The 25,038-nt window shown below is 41.8% G+C and overlaps 1 protein-coding gene across 3 annotated transcripts; it reads right to left on the bottom strand.

Moving 5' to 3' along the window:
* Positions 1-433: 433 nt before the first annotated feature.
* Positions 434-24,797, bottom strand: atad2 (ATPase family AAA domain containing 2). Of its 3 annotated transcripts, XM_080768848.1 has the most exons (30): positions 24,455-24,797; positions 23,841-23,995; positions 22,570-22,625; positions 21,518-21,704; positions 20,125-20,212; positions 19,760-19,844; positions 18,404-18,607; positions 17,471-17,591; positions 16,893-16,907; positions 15,286-15,396; positions 14,060-14,168; positions 13,791-13,906; positions 13,088-13,262; positions 12,850-12,938; positions 11,793-11,952; positions 10,871-10,961; positions 10,526-10,703; positions 10,200-10,336; positions 9,970-10,108; positions 9,578-9,764; positions 8,982-9,167; positions 8,244-8,379; positions 6,632-6,828; positions 5,210-5,369; positions 4,899-5,021; positions 4,376-4,543; positions 3,326-3,955; positions 1,716-1,849; positions 1,334-1,462; positions 434-1,236 (listed from the first exon to the last, which is right to left on the bottom strand). In XM_080768848.1, exons 1-30 carry the CDS (start codon positions 24,650-24,652, stop codon positions 1,204-1,206), a joined length of 4,497 nt encoding a protein of 1,498 aa, XP_080624974.1. In that variant the 5' UTR covers positions 24,653-24,797; the 3' UTR covers positions 434-1,203. The 3 variants fall into 3 exon arrangements, with proteins under 3 accessions (XP_080624974.1, XP_080624975.1, XP_080624976.1); XM_080768849.1 differs by lacking the exon at positions 16,893-16,907; XM_080768850.1 differs by lacking the exon at positions 16,893-16,907 and having other exon boundaries at positions 15,286-15,393.
* Between the last annotated feature and the right edge of the window lie 241 nt (positions 24,798-25,038).

Here is a 25,038-nt window from a genome sequence, read left to right as displayed (position 1 = left end):
AAAAACAATACAATTAAGCTGTGCAGTTACAACAAAGTATTACATTATATATTGTCAATTATGTATGCTAGGTTGATTAATTGAATACATAGGACCACAATGGAAACAATTAGTCCCCAATCACATATTTCTATATTATTTTTGCTTGTCTTACTGTATCACTTGCAGTTTACATTATTTAACAAATAAAGTATTCAATCTAATTAAAGCAAAGCGTCTGATAATGACAATATCAAGATGAGTTTTACATGCCTTACCTTTACCAATGGACCCTTTCATAGGATTTTCAAAAGGATTTCCTGCACCCCCCCCAAAAGAAAAGCCTGCCTCCAACTTGGATGCTGCTACTGCACCCTGCTGGGCAGCACAGTGCTGGGTACAGGGCATTTGAGCATTTATTGGCACAAAACAAGAACAGATCACGAAATGGGAAATCATTTTTATTTAAATAATAGCGAACATGTATACAAATGACTAATAACCACAACAAAACAGTGGAGGAAGGGATTCCAAACAGGCCCCAAAATAAAATAGTATGAAGTATGAACCTCCTCAAATGCAGTAAAAATATTTACTATTGAGGAAAACTGGCAGAAAGACTCACTTGCCACATAACTATGCTCATTTTAACCTCACTTTCAGCACAGAGCACTTTATGAGCATTAAAAAATAAAAATAAATTCAATTTTAAGTCTCTGTCTATGGAGTCTTTTTCTGGCGTTTTTCCATTACGTTGTTGAGATCAAGGCACCTGCAGTCAACCCTGCTCCTGGTTAGTTGCTGGCCTCTAAGATCTCTGTTGGAAAGCTACTGTATATCCTTTTAACATGAACAAACATGTACATTAAGTTTACCCACTAAGCACTAACCTTATACAGTATTATGACCCCCATCAACTCGGTTCCAGTTATACTGTCGAGGACATGATGTGTTCCTGGATTTTAAAATTACAATTGAACTCTGTGGACTACCTCAATAACACCAATATTTTGCTGCCTCAATAACAGAATTTGCTGCATTCAAAGAGCTTCCTATACCATTATTTTCTTCTTTAGTTTTAGTTTTCTTTTACAAAGAACTAATTTAAATACACAAATAGTACAATCTGTATATTTCTATGAAAATAGAACTGATAGGTTATTTTTACTCCATTGACATGATGGCAAGTAACCCTTAAAACTGGTCACGCTGTTCCTAAACTCCTCAGGAGAAGTCTTCAATCTCTTGCTCCATCTCCTGTTAAAAAGAAATTAAGAGAATAAGTTCAGGTAAAAACATTAAAATTCAGGTTAATTCCACCAAATATCTTTTCATTTCACCACCCATTCCTGACCTGTAATAGTGCGGTCTTGTTGTAGTCTCGTCTGTGTCTATATATGCTCTGACAGAGCAGTGCATACAGTTTCTCCAACTGATAGACCTCATAGCCTTCAGTCTTAGTCACCGATTTCTCCAACAGTTCCTGTAAATGAGAGAACACATTTTTTGCGTGCAAAATAACCTTCTGTCCAACACAACTTGGAGAACAGGCTTCAGAGAAGAATTGAATCAGATGAGTATGTTTGACTGTGCCTGTCTTTGCCAAGATGCTCTATGAGTCTATAACATCAGGTTACAAGTATCCTAGCTTAGCATGAGTTTACACACACACACACACACACACACACACACACACACACACACACACACACACACACACACACACAGTCCCATACCTTTAGTTTGTCTCTGTCTAGTAGCAGTGGGGGATTTTTTTGGTCCAGAATCTGTAGAGCTTGGTCCACATCAATCATTTGCTGCTGTAGCACAGCATTTTTCAGAGCTCGTGTCATTCGCCTCGCGCCGTGCTCTGAAATAGGATATAAAAGCACATTATAATATATGTATATATCATGATTATATACCATCAAAGGACACTCCTTTAAGATCCATTTAGCAAGAGGTCTCATATTGAAAACAGTCATTACTTAATTTATTGCCTGGAATGTCAAGGCTTTTTGACAGCTAGGGCTGTCAAAATTGGCCAACAATATGTTTGAATATTCCTTATAGGAGCATTCAGTGATTTGGGAAAAAACCCGGTCCGCCCCGGTAACAAGATCTGCACATGCACACCCTCTACAGTGGGGGGACGTGCAATGAGTGTATCTATTCTACGTCCGAGCATAGACATGGTAACGCCCCGCCTGCCTCCGATTGGCCTACCGACACTGACGGCCTTACCAGACTTTCCTCTGAGGTGCTATATGCTGGATAGTCTGCCAAGAGGTTACTCCGTGGTGGGAAATAAATAAATAATACAAGTACGATATAATGCAAGAGAACGACAGCTTGGCACGCGTGACAGTAACTTTTATGTTTTGTAGAAGAGGCAAACTAATATATTGTTTATGCCGTTTATTTTACATGTGTACAGTGTAAACTTGAAACATTATTGTACTGTAAAAAGGTCTCTTTTCCCTTGATCTTTATATATTTTTTGTATTAGTTCACTATAATTAGATTAATACACAATAAACCAACACTAGTAACACTTTAATTTAGAACACACCCAAATCAAATCATAAAAATACGTGTTCAATCAATCATTCAATCAGAGCAAACGGCTTAAACAATATTAGTTTGCCTCTTCTACAAAAATAAAAGTTACAAGTTACTGTCGTGCATGCCAAGCTGTCATTCTCTTGTACTTATTATTATTTCCATTTTCCCACCTCGGACAGAGGACAGTCTGGTGAGACCTGTGGGTGAGACGATCGGTATTCTGTAGTGTCGGTAGGCCAATCAGAGGGGCGTGACCATGTCTATGCTCGGACGCAGAATAGATATAAGCACATGCAACAGGCCAATAGCACACACACCAAGGCCCACCTCCGCTCGATCATGATTGGAGGAAGGCCCCTCTCTATCCTGATTGGATGAAGGATGGGCCCTCTAGCCAAAAACGAAACCTAAGCTTTTTTGACCACAGGTGTGAACTAGGGGCAGGTAGGAACTCTATGGTCAGCACACTCTATTGTAGGGAGGATTATCGCAAAAAAAGAAAAGTAATATTTGAATTAAGTGAAATCACTGAAGATACCTTTAAAAGCACACATGATTATAAATTATTTTTATAGAATTCAGACTTATCTTTTCTTTCTGCAACTTTCTTGGTTGTTGCTGAGAAATGTACTCGTCAGACCCAATGAATGACTCATACAATTAAATGTATCAACCAGGGATCAACAGACAATAAATCACTCAATGAGATGATCAGTACCACTACTTTTACTTTTTGGAACATATGTATGCATTTACTGCTTTCATCTTGTGTGACACTAACCTGCCCCGGTGTCCTCATCCATTTGTTCAGCTTCATGGGGGTCTGTGTTGCAGGTCTGTCCAGACTCCTTGCTCTTAGCCTGAGGTAAATCGCTGCTCTTAGCTTCGTCCACCTCCATAACCTCCTCCTGACTGTTCTGCTCCGACACTTCGACACTGGTTTCAGTGCCTCTGCAACTCCCAGAAAATTCTCCGTAATCTTGTGCCCCTCCTTCTGCTGGGGGCTTGCCGTTTAGGTTTGACTCCTCTGGTGGGTTTGAGCTGTAGTCTGCCTGTTCTGTAGCGGTATTCACATGGTCATCTTTTTTGGATCTGGTGTCGTCGTTCTGTTCAATGACCTCCTCACCAACTTGCCTCATCTCCTTTCCTGCAGGTTCTTCCTGAACACTTCCACAAACACCCTGAGCTGTGTCAAGTCCTGACTGCTCCTCATCTCCTCCAGTCCCCTCCTCAGTGTCTACTCCTCCCTTCCCACCCTCTTCCTCATGTTCAGTCTCCTCCTCTTTCTCGTCAGACTCGACTAAGTGCGATTGGTCTTTGGAGACGTGAGGAGAGGAGTACGACTTTTTCTTGCAGGAGCCGGTGGTGCCGCTGGCCCAGCGATTCCTCCTCCGTCTCTTCTTCTTCTGGCCTGGATGGAAAAAGAGGAAAGAGGTTTCATGGGACCCTTTCCAAATCGCGATTTGATATAGTCTGTGAATTTCAGACTGTGCCTAGAAGGATCATTGTTGTCAGCTAACAGTCAATGACATGTACAATGCCAGGGTGAAGGAGAGAGCTGTTATGGTGACCTATACATATACCTAAACACATTTAGTCAGGAAAGAGACAAGAAAATACAAAACCCAAGACCTCAATTAAGCACTTTTAACCTGTTTCACCTGTCTCCCCCCACAAAACATTTCAAGAATAGCAACCTCACAACACGTTGCATCGCACTGCATTGTGTTGTTATAGATTGTGTATTTTCACTATGCGAGAGTTGTACAACAAAGTAAATTAAGGCTTAAGTGGTTAAATAGGACATATATATAGACAATATAATACAAACCTGAATGTTTGGGTGTATGCACAGCAGGCGCAGCAGGTAGAGCTGTAGTAGTGGCTCCAGTGGACTCTTTAGCTGGGGCAACATGGCTGGTTTTAGCCTCAGCCGTGGGGTTTGGTTGCTTGGGAAGCACGTGGTAGAAGGAAGGAGCATAGCGCAAGGTGGAGCAACCTGACACAGACAGACAGAGGGACAAACTCAACCGTGTGAACTCACAACTGCAGCTTCTTTGCCTGCCTGAAGATACCTTGTATAATCAGAAATTGCAATACTGATGCAGGGACCACTTTGTCTTATATTGACAGAATCACATTTAAAATTCAAATTTTTGTAAAGATGTAATTAGAAGGAGAATCGTAGACAACCTTTTATTATAAATAATGGTATCAAGGAAAGATGCAGAGCTTATGTTGAATATAGTGTTGGCAAACAGTCGTCCTCAACAGTATAGACAATTTACTGTGAGTTGGTGAATTTCATCACTTCTTTAGTTACACACGTTTGGTTTAAAAAGACACAAACATACCTCTTTTGCTGCGTGACTCCTTAATTTCTACACAGATCTTCTCAAAATCTTCATCCAGTTCATCTCTGATGATAGCGTGGACTGTGTCCTTTAAAGCACACGCCCTGTGGCGGATCTGACGATCTAGAGAGAACACACAAACACACAGGGATAAGGTTACCTATTCCTTCATCTTTCAGTGCTTATTTTATGTCCTTATTTGTCCAAGATTTATCTCACCATCCAGAAATGAACTAAAACAACACCTGACCTATAAGTTCTAACTGTTGGTGATCAGATTGCGTGTGTGTGCGGCGTGCCTGTGAGTTCACCTGAGGGGTCTCTGTCAGGGTTGTACTCCAGGGCATTCTGCCAGATTAGATCAACATCATGGCGGAACTCCATAGCCATCCCATACTGATGGAGGTCTATCTTGGCCATAACAGTTGACAGGTCCATAGGCTGCTTAATCACCTCAGCATAGTCTGGGACCTAAAGTAAGACAGCAGATATAAGCCTTTGTCACTTAATAAAAGAAAACGTTTTTCAGATGGACAAAATCAAATATCACTATTTATAAGAGAATATCGATATAGTGGCGACTATTGGTTCTTAGACTTTTTACCCTATGCATTGAGAATCATTTAAGGTGAGACACCCCAGGTGAAATCATGATTTTTCTTTTTTTTTTTTTTTTGCTATTTTGCTTCCTAAACATGTTTTCTTTCAAACTAAAGCAAAATACACATTAAAAATACAGATTTAGATGTTTAGTTGGATAGTTTATTTTAGCCAATGACAGCTCGTTTTTCGGGGTGAAAAGCCACCATCTCTATTTTCATGATTGGTTGTTGGTACAAAGGAAGTGACCATATTTGGATCAGACCACAGTCAGCTTGAGGTCCAGACCTTTCCAATGATATATGCCATTATATGTTGTTGCCAAGGTTTGGATGAGATATTTTGTCTCAAAATAGTGGCTTCAAATAAAACGTTTTGGAATTTTACAATACAAATCTTTAAAGGCCGTTTTCTCAAAATGAGTTTTCCTCATACTTGGGACAAAGAATTTCCACTTCAGTTGAACTCACATACACCAAACTTTCCAGTCTTATTCATAACTATATTCCGCAGACATTTACACATGGATTTGTTGATATATCATTCACAGCCTGATTTACATCACATTTTATACCAAAAAAATGCCGAAAATTGGGTTTTTTATGCCTGTTGACACTATTTTCTGATTTGTGGAGTGATAATTAGAGATATCAAAAATCCCATGTGTAATTTTCTTTGTCTCTAATGTGTCAACAAAATGAAATGATCATTTTGAACCTGGCTTTATCCGATCTTCAGATTTATCGTCCCGAAATGTATGCAAATTAGCGCATATAATGCCTAATTTGCATATTTAAACATATAATTTCAGAAAACTTGTAATACAAAAAATCTTAGTTTTAATATAAGTAATCAACTGGAGAAGTTTCATTGTGATAGCTATTATTTAACTTTTTTTCCCTATTCACCTGGGGTGTCTCGCCTTAAATAATCAGCAGCAATGTCTACTCTTTATAATAACTAAGTGGGTATGGGCAAATAATACCAGGTACATGTAGAAAATTACATCACTCTACTTATACCATATCACGATAATATGATATCCCAGATGACAACCAGTCTTATATCACAATATCGATAATATATCGATATATCGCCCAGCCCTACAGCGAAGACTTTGAACAGAATGCTACCTCTTCCAGATCTACAGGTTTCGTAAAGGCCTTGAAGCGCTTGTCCTGGGACAGGCGGTTGGTAACGTCACGCAGAAAGAGGCGGAGCTCCCTGAGAGTGTCTTCCTCCTGCTCTTCCAGTCGCTGTACCTCCGTCTCCGTCAGTTGACGAGGAGGCGCTGGTGGGGCCACAGGGAGCACCTCTAATGCTTGCATCACTAAGGTAGGAGAAGAGTATAGTTAACAATAGAGCTGTTCATTGTGCATTTGTGAAAAATAAATCTGCTTGTAAATCGGTACATGTGTTCACACTGTTCAGTAGTTAGTAATGGTGGTCGAGGCTGTAACATTTTGTAATCAGAGACTGCTAATTACAGTCTATCATCACAGTCTATCACCACAAGATGGCCCCTTTCCCTATTGTAATGCATTGTCATGTTTCGCCTTTTGCCCATGTGAGCTTCCATAGCCATTGTCTACTTTAGAATCAAGACTGTCCCTCTGTGCCTGCACATAAACACACAAAAGTCTGATATGGTCGTGATTCTCAGTGATTTACACATTACATAAGTATCATATATGGTGTCAGAAACTAGTCAAGAACAAACCTAAAATGAATGCATGCATAAACAATGGACAACACTGTATTACCGAGAAGGGCGAGGTCGCGCTGAAACAACAGGTCTGGGAATGCCCATATATGGACCTTTTTTAAAGGCCAGGCCTTAATTTCCGGGTCTGTTGAGAACTCTAGTTATCACGGGCTGCCAGCCGCGGCTACGCTAATAACTTTGGGGGGGGCCCGTCTAGAGTTTGAATGGACAGGTATCAGTCAAAAGGGAGACATCAAAGAGGAAGGACGGGTGGGGAAGGACCAACATTATGGAATGGTTTGAAGTCAATGTAGAGTTGCTGGCCGGCTCCATATATGCAGATCTAGGTGATGATCCAGTCTTATCCATGTATTGCTGTCCAGGGTTTGATGAGGTAAGTGTTGTGATCTTCATATATGGAGATGGCCATATAGGGAGTGTGTCACGAGGCGTGACAGACTGGCAGCCATATATGAGGTGTGACGGACAGACGGGACTGACTGACAAGTTTTCATAGTAATCTGCGACCTGCTGACGCAATAAGAGCATGGCAGCAGAAAGACTTGTGTCATCTCGTCTCTACATTTTATGACTAGCCACGGCCAACCTGGCACTAAAAATAGCAGATCTACAAGCTTTGTTATAGCGCTTCGCAATGTGCTGTAAGCTAGTAGATCTGCCATTTTCTGCTATACGGCAAGGTATAACTTCAGCTTGGGAGAGGAGCTGTTCTCACATAATTTTCTAGCGCGATTGCAGAGTTTGCGGCAGTGGCAGATAGGAATATAATAAAAAGTCTTCCCATATAATAGTGGGGCTTATTTGAGGCCAGTCTCCAGCTGTTATTTGACACTGCCAGTCTCTCTACTGCTTCCGTAAACAATAATCACGGGCACCCAACGCACATGTCACATGACACGGTTTGGCCGACAAGACAGTCAAGATTTCATAATACCGTATTAAACCATAAAACCGGACAACACTACTACAAGAAACATTCATCCATCCACACCAATTTCACATAATAGTTTAATTCTAACCAGCTTTCTTCTTGGAGAAGGGGGCCTTGGCAGCCTGGTTTAGGATCAGGTCTTCAAAAAAGTTCCTCCTCTCTCTGCTGGTAGGAACCCGGACATGAAACACCTCCCCGTACTCCACACGGAACAGCTCCTGCACCTGGGGACAGCAAGTGATATTTTTAAAACAAAAATGATTTTGTTACAAAGGTTAAAGCTCTATATTCTATATCATTTTGAAGGTGGCGCTCAGTTTTATTTTAATATAGCAGAAAAACATTCCTTTTCCTTCTCATGGATGTTGACTTTTATATACACAATGTTGTCTGTAGTACATTTTATCCCCAGTGTCCACCATGACAGGAGGTGGGGCCCATGAACTACAGTTAATGTAGCAGCCCCTTGGCCAGTGACGCCCACTGTAACGGACACACTGAATTTGACAGGCTGCTAAGCACCACGACTGCAACTGGTCAGTCCAGACCGCTGCAATTTCTTGTAACTAGTGTGTGTGTGAGTGTGTGTGTGTGTGTGTGAGTGAATGATTTTATTTCCCTGTCTGGCTGCCTTTCGCAGCCCATCCCTTACGGGATTATTCAGACACAATTTACAATACATTATATTTCCAACACGCTGACACCAAAATAGTAAACAACAATAAACAAATATGTTACATTCTGTAACTCTGATCAAGAGTACATTCAAGTAGTCCATTTGTCAAGCTAGAGACTAAAGTGGAGGGGTGTGTGTGTGCGTGCGTACCTCTACACTGAGTTGGTCATAAGGCAGGTTACAGGTAGCCAGGAGTAGTATGGGGGAGAAGGCAGGGATTGAGTTGAGCAAGCTGAGAAAGGTGGCTCTCAGTGTAGAACCCACCGTCTCCCACCACTGTCCAACATGAGGTATATATAGGATACTGGGAGAGGTACGCCTGGCTTCAACAAACACCTACGATGGGACACATGACCAAGATTTTGTATGAGGCAATGTTAAATTGTTTTTTTATTTTTAATATCCCAGAAAAACAGCATATTACTTTTCCTTCTCATGGATCGTCTTTTATTTTTTACACAATGTTGTCTGTAGTACATTTTATCCCCAGTGTCCACCATGACAGGAGGTGGGGCCCATGAACTACAGTTAATGTAGCAGCCCCTTGGCCAGTGACGCCCACTGTAACGGACACACTGAATTTGACAGGCTGCTAAGCACCACTTTTCAGCAGCCCAGCCAGTGTATTCTGGCCATATATATATATATATATATATATATATATATATATATATATATATATATATATATATAGGGATAGTTAATAGATTGTTTCGCCTTATGTTATACAGAGAACAGTCTTTTACCTGAGCACAAGTCTCCTCTGGTGCAGTGGCGCTGGCTCCAAACAGCACAGCCATGTCCAGAGTGTAAACAGTGAATTTCTCCAGGGCGTGCAACATAGCAGGGGCCAGGTGGGAGCTCTGCCCAGAGCCTGGTCTGCCCTCCAATAGCAGGCGGGGACGGTAGGAGGTGGGCTGACTCAACACACTTCTGAAGGAGGGAGTACATACAGAGTGAGACAGGTTTAGGAGGAGTAATTAGGAACCTGCTGGTCAGGACAGTACCGGGGCATAGGTAAATTAAGGGATGGAGAGGGGAAAGATCAAGATGGAGATCTTGAAGACAGACAGAAACTGCCCAAACCATAAAAATGTTTGGTTAATATATCCTTTTATATGAAGCCATATGAACGAACCTGTTGAAATTGAAGAGTCCTCCTGAACCAGCCGCTTTGGGCTGAGATTGAGGGTGAGAAGTGAGGCCATTGGTGCAAACCGCTGAATCGTCATCGTCACTGAACATCAGATCATCTTCAAATACACCACGAAGCAAATCTGGAAGCACATACACAACTTCCAACACCTGCACCAAACTAAGTATAACACAAGCTAAAGGGACATAGGGAAAGGAATAGAATGACCCTACCTGGGTTCCTCTTAGACTTTAACCCCTGCTCGGCATGTGGGAACAGTCTGGTCACTGTGTCTAGAAGGTTCTGCAGAGCTGTGCAGAGCAGAGGACGAATGGCAGGTATGAGGGCCTTGGCTGGTGACACCACAGCTCTACGAATCAAAATAAACAATATTATGTTAATTAGGATTACTTACAGAATCCTTTGCTATGAACACACCTGCAGCAGGGGTTCAGGACCTACTTGGACATTAGACGGGATTAAAAAAAAAAACTCCCACAATGAAAGAAGTGAGAGGCAAAAATAGTCAGATATACTCATTAATAGTTGTTGGTCATACCTCTGGGCTGCAGGCACCATCTTGGCCATAGCACACATGAAGTCTCTGCTGCCGATGGCAATGGAGCTGACGTCGAGCACTAATTTCTCTGAGGAAGAATAGATCTGGGGGTATCGACGTCGCAGGGCACACAGAGCAGCTTCGGAACACACTGCCTTGATGTCAGCACCGCAATAACCTTACAAGAGAGGATTGACACAGGCTACTGTTACCAGATGTGAGCGCACACACACACACACACACACACACACACACACACACACACACACACACACACACACACACAAGAAGTGTCTTTAACATGAAATATTGTTTGTATGAGTCTTCAGGTGCAGCTGTGCCTACCAACACACTTGTCTGCCAATTCCTCTAAGAAAGCATCAGAGGGTTGAGGAGTCCACTGTCTCGTGTGGATTATCAGAATGTCCTTCCTTGCCTAAAAAGACAACAATGTTTCCATTGGTTAAATAATGTAATAATATTTAATGAATTGCATTTTAATAGCACTTTTCTAAGTGCTCAAAGCACTTTACAATGGTTCATTCATTCATACATTGGAAGGTGAAGCGGCGAACAGTCGACGCCAGCGTCCTCACTTCCCACATTCACAAACCAATGGTGGCAAGATCACACCGACCAACTCACACCGACCAACTCAATTGAGGCAATGTAGGGTTCAGTGTCTTGCCCAAGGACACTTCGACATGTGGACAGGAGGAGCCGGGATTCGAACCGCCGACCAAGGGATCATTGGACGGCCTGCTCTACCTCCTGAGCCACAGCCTCCCACCATTTATTATCAGTCATGATATTAGCTACATGAATCTTGTTCATGAGCTGATCATTAATGTCCTCAACGAAATGTACCATGTTGCTGTCACTTCTCTAAGCTACTAAAAGGTGCTGAATATAAATACTATGCAAACTGCCTTTCAGCTGAATTCCTTTGCAAAGCAGGTGTATCATGATCATAGCTGCCTGAAATATGTCATGCTGGCTGGACTCTGCTATACACTATACTAGTGTCAAACAGCATTTGCTTGGCTTATTAAGCCAATAGTTTAATCCTTTATACATACTCACAGAGTAAAATACATTCACAAATCACACCTGGGAGCTTTCCAGTACAACTATAGTAACATGTCCATAGTTATACTGTTGGCCACTGAGCAGCTTCACTGGAGAGTGTTGGGGCTAGGTTTGATAAGATTAACAACAATCATTTAATGTAATTCCTTAGATTTGCATTCCTAGCTTGGAATCTGACCTCTCTGTCAGGCAGGCCAAAGAGGAACTCTCTGTCAAAGCGCCCTGGTCGTCGAAGAGCTGGATCGATGGAATCGAGTCGGTTAGTGGCTCCTATCACCACAACCTCTCCTCTACTGTCTAGACCGTCCATAAGAGCCAGGAGAGTGGATACGATAGAGCTAAATGGACAAACAGAGAAAATAACATTCATGAATACAATCAGCACATTCTCATCTCGACAGCAGTAATCATGTTACACTGAGAGACAGATTAATGTTATCTGGTCAGATTTTAAAGTTAGTTAATTAAATCCAATGGATATGAATAAAGCCTGGCCCGGGGCTTTCTAAGTTTCTATGATTATTATTTTTGGCATCCAACCACAATATCAGCAGACCTAATATCAGGAGTCTCTGGTATATACCCTCACCAAGTTTAAGTTTAATTGGCAGGTGAAATTGAATGAGTACAGAGGTGGAATAACTGAACATGGAATAATTAAGCATCATACTATTGAAAACGATTTAGCACAGAATGCAGGTGGTGCTACTTAGTAGCTTAGCTAGCAGTGTTGCTAATGACAGGGCAGGGCTACATTAAAAGACGAAGAAGCAGAAATTAACAAATGATGATTATGTCAATGCAAATGTCTCAGACTCCCCACAGCATAGTCAACTATTTCCATCATCAAGGAACATGGATTTTATCGTCACAAACATAATAACATAACGTCTACAGAGGCAGCCCAAATAAAAATATTTATAACTAACTTCACACCCGAGTGAAGTGAGGGGCACTCTTATACTGTATATCATCTCATACCGGTCAATCACAATTTGCGTCCTCACTTTTCTACCCTTACTTTAAACTTCTTCAATATCTACATTGCTCAGCCAATAAAATAATCATCGCTATGGGGTGATTAGCCAATCACAAGCCAATGCCTGCGTTCACACAAACCCGGAAAGCTGGGCTAAGGAGGGGCTAGCCCCCTCAAACATGGTTCGAACATTTGTTTGAAAACGCCACAGAACGTCCAAACCCTAATACATGTCTTTGGGGCCCGCCCTGCTCACCTGTGTATCTGGTCCTGTCGACTGGACCTGACTGGAGCCAAACCATCAATCTCATCAAAGAAGATAATGGATGGACGCATCTGGTATGCCTGAGAGGAATTAAACACAAATTAAGCCAAATCAAATTTGCTTATATGGCAACGTAAAATAAGGCAGTAGGAAGTAGTGGGTAAGCAGAAAAGAAAAACATGAATGTGTCAGGGGTCTCCATTGTTAGCATGGTGTACGTTTCATTTACCTGGTCAAATAATAGGCGCAACTGTCTCTCCGACTCCCCAACCCATTTACTGAGGCAGTCAGCTCCTTTCCTCATGAAGAAAGACACCTTCCTCTGTCCCTGGCTGCACTCATTAGCCAGGGCTCTGGCCACCAGGGTCTTCCCTGTCCCCGGAGGACCGTAGAATAGACAGCCCCTGGAGGTGAGGACAAATTGGACTTATCTTAGTTAGAGAATCATATCATAGCCACCTGTATTATGCAGCCCACAAACTAGATGGCTGGCTTCAGGTCACGACTGAAAAACAAGACAACATAGAGGTGTACACTGTACATGCATAGTTGAACATGAGCCACATGTTTGTTGGCTTTTTCCAACACCCTCTCTGGTGAACTAGTACAGTGACATGCTTATACAGACACCCATTACAATAGTTTCAGACAGTCTTTGCATGGCTCAACTAATACATAGAGAAGAAGATAGTAGATGAGACAGATGGTAAATGTAGAACTCTTGATAAAACAGATCATTGTGAAAGAGGATGATAAGAGGACAGACCCAATGGAATAAAAAATATTCTGGTAGATTACAAACTTTTGACTAGAAGTTGACTAGAACACTATTGTAACTGCCGTACAAACAGACCCATACACACACCAGGATCAACATTATGCGCTTGTTCTTTCAAACACCCACTTGATGCACACAAGTTATTTTAATTTACCTGGGTGGTTGTATCCTGAACCTCTCAAAGACTTCCGGGTAGAGGAGAGGAAAGACCACCATCTCCTTCAATGATGAGATGTGTCTGCTCAGACCGCCGATGCTGTCAAAACGCACCTAAAACCACAAATACACCATCACTTCTACTCACAGCCTAGCCTCAACATGGCCATTTATCCCTGGTCCAATGCATCCATCGATCAGTAACATGTCTATCATGTTATGGTTACCTTGATTAGCTCAATTCTCTGATATGTTAATGCTACCTACCGTCTTGTCTATCTGCATGGGGTCAACATCAGCAAGGCTGGCTCCTATTTTCATCCTGTCCTTGTGGATGCCAAGTAGGTCCTCTTTCACCAGATTCATAGGTAGACATCTGGGGAAAACATCAATTCAACTTATCAGGATTTTAAAGGCAAACTGGATTTTTGATATACAGCTTTTGTCGCCACACGTCTCAAGATTTGCCATTGACAGTGAAAGGGGAATTCAGGTCAAATGTGCGCTAAATCTTGTCCCCTCAGTCACGTCTCAAGATTTGCCATCGACAATGAACATTGTCAATGTCAAATTAGGTCAAAATTCTGCTAAATGTGACGTAAATTAAACATCAAAACATTAAACGCCATTGAATGGAAAATGTATGTCCTATGTAAACGAGAAAATCAGCTAACCAATGACAGGCAACAGGCATTCTGATTGGCCAGTATGAGATGATGTATGATACTATGATGATAAAAGCACCCCTCCTTCACACAGGTGTGACTTGTTTTTGTAACTGACAAGATATTCAGAATAGAGCTCATTTTGGACTAATCACTATGGTTCGGACTGGTTGTCCGAGTTAGGACCCACCACAGTGGAGACCTTAACTGCGATGTCGAAATCTCAAATCTGGGATCAATACCAGGTCAAATACCTGTCTCGTACGGAAATCGATGAAGTCTCTTGCGAGGAGCATAGCAAATGCTGCTTGCCTACATCTCCCTCAATATATACTGTATGGTCAGCTGAATTCCCGTCATGATGATGACGCGATTCGGCTGAATGCGTGTCAGGATGACGATGCCAGTCGTCCATATCCATAAATGGATTTCTACACTAGGGCCCTCATTTATCAACCGTGCGTACGCCAAAATATGGGTGCACGCCGAAATTACCGACATTTTCGGCATTTACCATTTCCTTAATTTTAAATGCCGTGGCGACGTGGGTGTACTACGAAACCTGCACTCGAATCTGTGGCAGATTTTACACTTGATTGATAAATGCCTAGATGTCTCTCCATATATGGAACCCTCATGAGAGGTAGTGAGAGCCTTTGTTACAGCAGCCTACTAACTATTCCAGATGCATATTAATACTGTACACATTTGGATACAAATATACCAAGCAAAATAAAGAGCTTAATCTCCAAGCCACTAAACCTTGACACCTGCTCTGTGTGTGTGTGTGTGTGTGTGTGTGTGTGTTAGTTATAGAACAGTCCTAACCTGTTGACAGGTCTACTCCTGTTTTTACTCCTCCGTCTCTGGAACTTCTCATCGTCTGAGGATGATGAGGAAGAGGAAGTGGAGTCACTGCTGTGGATGGCATGCCTCCTTCTGAAAGCATAAAACACCGAAAATATAATGCCATCATTACTTGCGCAAGCAGAGCGCGCAAGTAATAATTTCGCCAGGTCTCTTCAACGTGACAGCCGTCAACCACTTTTCTGTGTAAGCAAATCTGTGCCTGGTTTGCTGGGACCAGATTACACAGATGACCATTTCTCTTACGTCATCATTGAGAGCTAGTCATACATATACACACCATGTACTCTGGTCCCAGACTCCCAACGATGACGTAAGAAAAATGGTCATCTGTGTAATCTGGTCCCAGCAAACCAGGCACAGATTTGCATACACAAAAAAATGGTTGACGGCTGTCACTTTTTGGCACCAAGTAACCACAGTATACTGCTAATCAAATTACAACTACATACTCTATATAGTTGCGAACGCAGTGAGCACTTACTATGAGACCTAGCAGATCATGTCTGTCTGTGTGTCTGTCTGTCTGTGTGTGTAGACATGATCTGCTAGGTCTCATAGTAAGTACTCACTGCATTCGCAATAAGGAGTCCCCAAAGCAGCTATACGTCCAAATATGAACATAAAACTTAACTTAAATAAAAAAAAATCTTAAAATATGTACGAGCTGCGTTCGCTTCCCGCGTTTGCTCGTCTTACTGGTATATGTATATGTACACGTATGTATACCAGAGTACGTGGTGTGTATATGTATGACTAGCTCTCAATGATGACGTAAGAAAAATGGTGTCTGTGTAATCTGGTCCCAGCAAACCAGGCACAGATTTGCTGCTTTTCTTGCATACCCAAAAAAATGGTTGACGGCTGTCACTTTTTGGCACAAAGTAACCACAGTATACTGCTAATCAAATTACAACTACATACTCTATATAGTATATGTATACGTATGTCTAGTCATTAGTCATTGCTGGGACGGTGCATACGCATCGAAAAGGCTGGGACGGTGCATAGGGCGCAAAGTAACCACAGTATACCGCTAATCAACTTACAAATGACATATACATAGAGGCAGAAACTGAGATTTGACAGTTTGTAGCGGTTTGTAGCGGTCGAAAGTACTTGCGCGCTCTGCTTGCGCACTAGTAGGCCATTTATGGCCTACTAGTGTGCAACAAGCAAGTATGCACTCGGCAGAGTGCAGTTCTAGTTTCTGAAAGCATTCTGTTGGCTCATCTGTCTATAATCAACAACTCTTGTATAAAATTAAATAAAAACAGGTGAACTGACTAAAAGAGGGCAAGAACAAAACAAGTACCAATACATTTAAATCTAGAAGTATAATAATAAATACAAAATTAAAAGGCACCCCAGTTCTCCAGGCATTATTACTTAAAAGGAATTTTTCAAAACATATGCAGAAAAATTAATTATGAGAAATGCATGACTCACAGTTGTAACAGAAAATGCCATAACTGCACGCCACTGCAAGTAGACAGACAGCACCCAAACGAGGTACACAGTGATCCCAATAGAGCAACTTAAAACAGCAGTAGGGACTGTGGTCTTACCTGTCGGAGCTACTCCTGAGGATGCAGGGAGAGGAAGAGAATCAGAAAAAGGACAGAATAAAGAAATGTAGGAATGGACATGCAATGTCTAGCAGTAGACATACAGCCTATGATTTATTGTACCGGGGGGGGGGGGCTGTGGTTCACTAGTTGGTTTAATATTAATAAACATGTCTGAACTTGAGATGGATACTACTTTTGTTGATTTCTGTGTTGTCATTGATAGCATATTGTGTGTGTGTTCCAGTTATTTTTTGTTGTTTTTGAGTCTGTTAATTCCTTTATTGACAGGACAGTAGACTGACATGAAATGGGAAGAGTTGGGGAGTGACACACAGCAAAGGACGTCGGGATTCAGACCCGCGACACACTGTCATGCTGGCATTGCAGCCTAGGGTGCCCGGACCGCTACGCTAGCTGCCCAGGCCTGTTCCAGTCAATTTGTAGCATATCGGTTTGTTAAACAGTGAAGTTTTCCTTTGCATACAGATTTCATTTTGATATAGACATCTTTTTTAACCAAAGAATGCGTTGTTGATGACATAGGGTGGGTTATCAGGGTGGATTATGATACTAACCGGCTGCTTCTCCTTCTGTTGTAGGGGCTCCTAGGGGCAGTGGAGCTGAAACTAAATCTCCGTCTGGTTGGGGACGGGTGGCCCTTGAGGTACATGCGGCTCTTCCTCGGTTCTCTGGGCTCTGAGGGGGGAGACATACATTACCGACCCTTTGCAACCAATATGAACCACGGACGGTTCAAACGACATCAAATCTAAGCAGTACAAGGGATGGTTTAAACAACGTCAAATCAAAGCCATACAAGGATTCAGGTTTTTTTTACACATGATAAAATACAACCTTTAAAACGATTTGGGAAAGATTTTAACGTGATTCTCTATTCCCCAAGTAGGATAGAGAAGGAATAGTTAAATTGAGAGCTTCTATAAAACAGGACATTCAACTTAGCTTGTGCTGACGCCCGGGAGGCATATGGCTCCATCTTATCCCTAATCTTCTTATGGATTTTTGAGAGGCGCCTCCTATATGCAGCTTTTAGTGTATGTTCACAAACTTTGTCCTACACAATTCCCATTGACAATGAATGGAGAATTTTATGTCAGTGTTTGAGCAAATAGGCAGTGTCTATTTCACGTCATGATGATGTACGATGATAAGAGCACCCCTCACTTCTCACGGGTGTGATTTCTAACACTAGCATTTACTATTAAAAAAAGTTTTTCCAAATCGTAAATAAATTCTTACAAAGTTTAGGCATAAGGGGCAAGATATCAATGTAAAAATGACAACTTGTTCTAACAATGGAGTCCAAACGCTTTTCCGACTAGTCATTGGTCCGACATGCGGAAAACGACCGGATTAATGTTGGCGAACATGAGTTAAGTTTGGCAAACATGCGCTGCTCCATGCTTGCGGTTATGGTTAGGTTAGGGTTTGAGGTAGGTTGTCGTTGTCGGTTGTCTGTAGTACTACAGGAAACCAAAGAGTCATACCTTCCTGAGGGGCCTGGTAGCGCACCACAGCCTTCCTCTGTCTGAAGTCATAGCGTTTCTGGTGGTCTTCTTCTTCATCCTCTCCATCTTCGTCTTCTTCATCATCATCATCTTCTTCTTCTTCCTCCTCCTCCTCCTGCTGCTCCTCCTGCTGCTTATGTTCTCCTTCCTCCTGGACCTTATCTTCAACATGTTCATCCCCACCTTTTGGGAGGATTACGTTTCATGAAAAGTAGTATATTCATTCTTCTGTTTGCCTAGGCACACCTGAGCAAACTATTTATTACCAAGAGTAAATAAACTAGTATGATAAAAACGCAATGCTATCTCATGATTCTCATCAAATATTTGCAAAAAGTAAAGATTGGACCAAGTAGCAATGGCATACGAATGGTCAAACCAAACATTACATGCCATTCGTGTACATATACAGTAAAGGCCATGGGGTCACCATAAAAAGTAGGTTTATTCTCAGGGGAGCATGCATGAATGCACTCGGCAAGTTTCAAGCTTATATGACCTTGTATGAAAACTACAGTGATTTTGGCCCACGGGTAGAGCTAGAGCGCTAGGCTATGGTCTCACAAAAAGCAGTTGAGGCCATCCTCCTGGAAGCTAAATGTACTTGTACTTTTTTGTTATATGCAAATGAGAATTATTGGTGCAATAGTGGTATTAGAATTAGATGAAAGGCCATTAGGTCACCAAAAGTGCCATCCTCTGAGGAGCATGAAGACGCTTAGCAAAGTCCATGGTATGAAAGTGCAGAGCAATGTCATTCCATCTGTGACGTTTGGTGCTGCTTGTGACCAAAGTGATGGACGGCCGGCTGGATGGACTAACCAAACGACATAGCCATCCTAAAGCCCCAACCACACCAATGGGTCAAGATGCAACGAAACGGATTTACCGTTCGTCCCAGCGATGTGATAGGTCCTGTTGCACATCGGCGCATGGTGGCACATGTCGACTCAAGTTGACCCAAGTGATTCAATTCAATGGTTGCTTGCATCCGTTTGGTTGCAAGGAGTTGCATGGTGACCCATTGGTGTGGTTTGGGCTTTAGAGCCCCCACTGGAGGGGACAAACATGACACTGAAAGGAAGCATCTTATATGCTTCTCTCTCCCTAATCCATTCCATTAGTGAACATTATGCTAAACTGGCTGATGATATTCTAATGAGTCAACCAGATATTAACTAATCAATAGCAACCGTTTCCGACCATGAGTTTTGCCTCCAAACAACATGAGTATTTCAATTAACTTTCTATGGATCATTCATTGACACAGCGGCCATTTAACCCTACCCCGTTTCCACTGTGTGGCTATGATCAGCTGGAGTTATTCAATCTCACCTTTGTTCTCCTTCTCCTGGGTCTCTTCACTCTCCTCATCGGTCGTCGCTGATCTAAGCCTCCTGCCTCTGGTGTACATCCCCAACTTCAGGAAGAACATTATTGGTCATTTTACTGCATTGATGTGATTATTCCTATGAATACACTATACATACTGTACACAGTTCAACAGCATGAAAACAGGCCCTGGAATAGAATGAACTGATAGCACAACTGGGAAATGAATACTGATCTGTAGCAACACATATCTATAAGTTGGGATCAAACTGATTGACAGAGCCTGTAGTGTACTGTACCTCCATATAATAAATGTTTCTATGAGGTTGAAGAATTTTATGAACCACAGACAACTGATTTGATCTTACTTCCTCTTTGGTGTCCCTGTCTCTGCTCCTCAGTCTGCGTCTCATCTTCTGCATGTCGTCCATCTTCTGGAGAACAGCCTCAGCCGTGCTGAGAGAGAGGCAGAGAACCAGATTGATAAACCATCATCCATATGTTTGGAATGTCTGCGATACAGACGGGAGCCGTAACACAGGAGGAGGATAATAGCATTCCACATTTGTGTCAGTGACCCCTCCTCTCGGATAAAGATTTAAAGTTGGGGTCAATGCTATACAATACGATGTATTACTACAGCCTATGAAATGTACAGTAACTGGTACAATAAAAGGTGAACTATGTACAATCATCACCACACCAGGACAAGTTCACCACTTTTCAACCCATCTTCATATAATTAGCCCTTCGCCAAGTCCCTCCCCAACCTGTCCTTAATCTCCAATAGGCACGGTAGCAGCGAAGAGACAGGTCAAGCTGTCTCTCTCACCAATTGAGATGCATGTTAAATAACGGGATTTCTCCATATAAATAATGGATCATTTCAGAAGAAAAACCAGTAGCAGACTAGCAGTAGGCTTAGGCTATGCACTGGGAAAATGTGCATGACATTATTTAAATTAACTAGAAATACGAGGAAATGACAGAGGGAGAAATCAACTTTTAACGACCGCCCGACAGGAGTTTATGTTGCACAGTAAGACTACGGAATTTTTGCCATCATCTGTGTTAGTCATGTAACTTTCCCGACGTTAAGCCGTGTAAATGTTCAACAACACAGCCATGCAAAATAACATTGACAGCTATGAGGTGGCAGAACAGTTGCTAAACTATTTGGATTGGCATTGGACAATCACTTTTTGGAGTGGGATTTAATTGGTCCTCACTAATGTTCATTATAAAATACACATTTTTTTCTACTCAGTATGTGTCTCATAGGAGGGCTGTGGGCAGTTCAGAAACCTGTCTTCCAGTGACATAATCAATGGGGATTCCAAGCTAATAGAAACGGGAGGCTTTCCATTACTGAAAAGTTGAAATGCAATAATGGAAGCCTTCAAGCCATCGATCGTTCTCATGAAAATAAAAATCTAAATATATATATTTTTTAATCTTGTTTAAAAAATAAATCTGCCTAACGATGATGGGTTTCTAAACTGCCCACAGCCCTGACAATGAGACATAGACATGTTGAAAAGTGGTGAAGTGTTCCTTTAAGACAATTGGATATATTCACTGCATCAAAAACACCAACACTGAAATTACTAAAACATTAGACAGGTCATATTTAATTTCTTGACCTTTAAAAACATTTCCTCTTGCTTGTGAGATGATGCTTGTCATTGTATGAAAGATTTCATTCAAAAGACTCAAAATGAACAAAACTGAGCAAAGTGAAATCATCTTTACTGGACCTACTTGGTAATGAGTCTGTCATACAGAACTGACTGGTTGCGGCGGCCGCGGGATTTCACATTATATCTAGTGTTTCTGGAGCTACGCCGCACTGAGTGGTCCTCTTCTTCCTCCTCTTCCATCGCTCGGCTTTTCATACTGAGTCGACTCCTCTTGTGAGTGGATGTGCCTTCCACTGCATCCAATACATCTGTGAAGTTAAATATTTGTTATGGTACCTTTATTTAACACTCCAAGCGGCAAATACGGAGGTCTCCGTCCTATTAAATAATCCGGCGCAATCAAAAGTTCCGTCTTTAATCATATCATAACGGAGTGCACCAGTCTACCGGCTGGTAGCGTCGATTGAGCAACATTTGATGTCATTTCCAGGTGGGACGTCATCCAAAGTGGTCCCCATTTATTTTAGTGGATGGGAGGAAAGATATTAAAAACTCTTGATCTAAATCAATGCTTCCAATTCTAACCAAAGATTGTTTTTGACAGCCCATTGCGGCCCCGTCGCTTGTCGTGCTAGAAGTAATCATACTTTCCGTTGTTGTTGGCTACATCTAGCTTCTTCCAAAATGGAGTGGAGCAAACTTGAAATAGGCTCTGAAGCTGCAAATCGCTGGGCGCTCAACAAGAAAATCTATACTATAACAGGGGTTCAACGTTTTTGGCTGGGGACCCCTGGAAATGCTTGGTCATGTCTCGCGACCCCCGCCCCTTCCCCACCCCCAATACAAATTGAGTTAATTGACCGCTACAATAACCTTAATAATAGAGAAAATACATCATAAATAAATACTGAAACTAGATATAATCATTAAGGAAAGTTTATTTATTTTATGACCCCCCCAAAATACTTTGGCGATGCCCAGAGGGGTCGTGAAAACCCCATGTCATGTTTCAATATCGCTGGAGTGCACAATAAATTGTGACACCCGGAACCCTACTAGTTTAGGGAATACTCTTGCCGACAAGAACTGATTTGCAAGTTAACAGCACGTAGCAGATAAGAGTATAAATCTACCCACTCCTTGAGAAAAGAAAAAAGCCCATCATCTATCTACCTGCTTGCTGCTTGCCACGGGATGCTTTCCCCTCTCCCTGCAGCCTGGGGGATTTCCTGTAGAAAAACAAAGATGAAACTTTAATGTGAGTTTGTTTTTATGTTAGTTAAGCCTCAATTATTTGAGATAATTACAATTATGTTATGACATTGAAAAATGTCATACGTCTTCTTCTATGTCCAAAAATAGTGGAAATAGAAAATCTACAAACAAGTGGCTATTTACACCATTTTCTAAATAGTAAATAAAAGTATTATTAGTATAATTAAATATATCAAGTCAAGTCATTTCTCAATATTAATATCATATCTGCCCGTGCAAACAAAATTTAATTCATACAGTATGTCCCAATGTTCAATGACAAAAACACAATTAAATTGTTAATCGCAATTATTTGTATGACAATTCAAGGGGTCAATTAGCTCTGGTCCATAGCTCTAATGCCTTTGCATTAGAGCTATGCCTCTCTTCTCTTCCTGTGCTCGCATGAAATGCAGCGTCTGTAGCTTAAATAAAAAGAATGTATTCGCTACTCACCAATGTAACGGTGGCTTGCGTTATTAGAAAGCTTTCTGTCAAGACATCCTCTGCAAATGATTATTTTTCTAAGTGTTGCAGTTTGGAAGCACTCGTTTTTATTAACGGGTCGTGCTGCTGCCTCCTGCATTATGTGCAAATTCTAAACAGGTGGAACGCAGGGCCGTTCAGTGACGTACGACGAGTGCTTCCAAACTCCAGCACTTAAAAAAATAATCACTTGCAGAGGATGTCTTGACAGAAAGTAGCTCATAACATATCTACGGTGGATTTTTATGAAAAAGCTCAGCAGATTGAAAGAGGATAATTCAAGCTTGTACTACAGCTGCAATATTGGTGAGTTTAACGTTGTTTAAGACAAGCAGATCGCAAACCAAAAAAGATGAGTGGGGAGTCAATGGAGGGTATTGCAACTCTAGATTCATCCCATTATAAAAAAAATCTAGAGTTGCAAATTGCGGCTACCTGAGAAGGACAGTTATTTTAACACATCCTCAGTGTTAAAATAACACTGAGGATTTCACAGTGTACCGATTGGGATCCCAGAGATGAAAATCATGTAAAATATAAATGGCAGTCTGTGACTTAAATAATATAAAACTGGGGGCACGTGAAAGGTTGACAATAACTGATGATTAGTGCATCATGTAGCAACATATTGCCATTTTTGTAGGGTCTACTCTAGTCTACTGTAATGTTACAGCATGGGAAAAGCAACAACAGGCCATTGTTACCTAGTGCAACATCCTTCAGGCTCATCTTCAGTCTTGGGGGAGCTGGTCGTGCCATTCATGTCAGAGAAGGAGACCTCCAGCCGCACTCTCCGCACTCTGTTCCTCAATGAATGACGAACACCACTGTCGTCGTCCTCCTTCATATCAGCATGGTCCTGAAGCAGACCGGGTGTAACGAAATAATGAATAATTTAATTGGGTTCGGGAGAACTGTCCATGTGTCAGGACTCAGGCACAATACTCGAGTCACTAATCAATGTAACGTTACAATGCATGTTCAAAGTTGCATTCATTGCTATGCTCTTAGTCTACACTAGACTGAAAAGAAAATTAAAAAAAACATTTGGAATGCAGCATACAACTTACTCTGATGGGGTAAATGTTCAACAGATTAGATCATAGTGCATAATTCAGATCAGCATACAATAATGTCAAGATTCAGTGTTATAAGATCTGTGGGTTCAGTCTGACTCTGGGAAGTTTGCCATACCCGTGGGGATTTGGCCAGCTAATAGGGCTAGTTAGCTTAGCAAGTTAGCAAGGAAATAGCACTATAAAGTTGTTCTAATCAGTCAATAATTTTGTTAGATTGCAACGGCCCGTTTTATACTCACGTTCTCGGTGTTATTTTCGAGGCTACTGAAACTGTCGTCCTGGCCCCGGGAAGAGCGGGTAAGCCGGGAGGATCTTTTCTGCGACGCGGGAAGCAGTGACAGAAACTCGGAGCTAGAATCCAAATCTACCGCCCTCCTTTTAGGAGTCGCAGCTGGTTCAGCCTCGGCATTGCCGCTGCTGCTGCGTAGTATCACCATCTTGACTCCGACAACCTGGTCCGTGCAAGCAATCAAAAATATCTAACGGCTACGTGTATGTGTACTGTACAGAACTAGCTTTACAATAGCCCTACCATAACCGACAATAACAGTAAACACCAAGCAGCTGTCTATTACACCCTTATTCCGCCAGCCCCTTGATTTCTGGCGCCACAAACGTCATCACAAGTTGAGTTGCAGAATAGTGAGCTTCCGAGTGGAAACCTAGATCTGTCAATAAAACACTGTATATGCAGGGTCAAATTGTAGTAATTATAATATTAACTGGTGCGAAGCAACTTGGAATGTTGAAATACCTTCAGCAGTTAAAGAACGGGAAATGAGCAGCTCTGCTGCGGCGGCATTTCTTAACATCCGACAAGCGG

This window comes from Protomyctophum bolini (genome assembly GCF_963924005.1).
Source record: "Protomyctophum bolini genome assembly, chromosome: 7".
Lineage (NCBI taxonomy): Eukaryota > Metazoa > Chordata > Actinopteri > Myctophiformes > Myctophidae > Protomyctophum > Protomyctophum bolini.
This window is presented reverse-complemented; position numbering and strand designations above follow the sequence as displayed.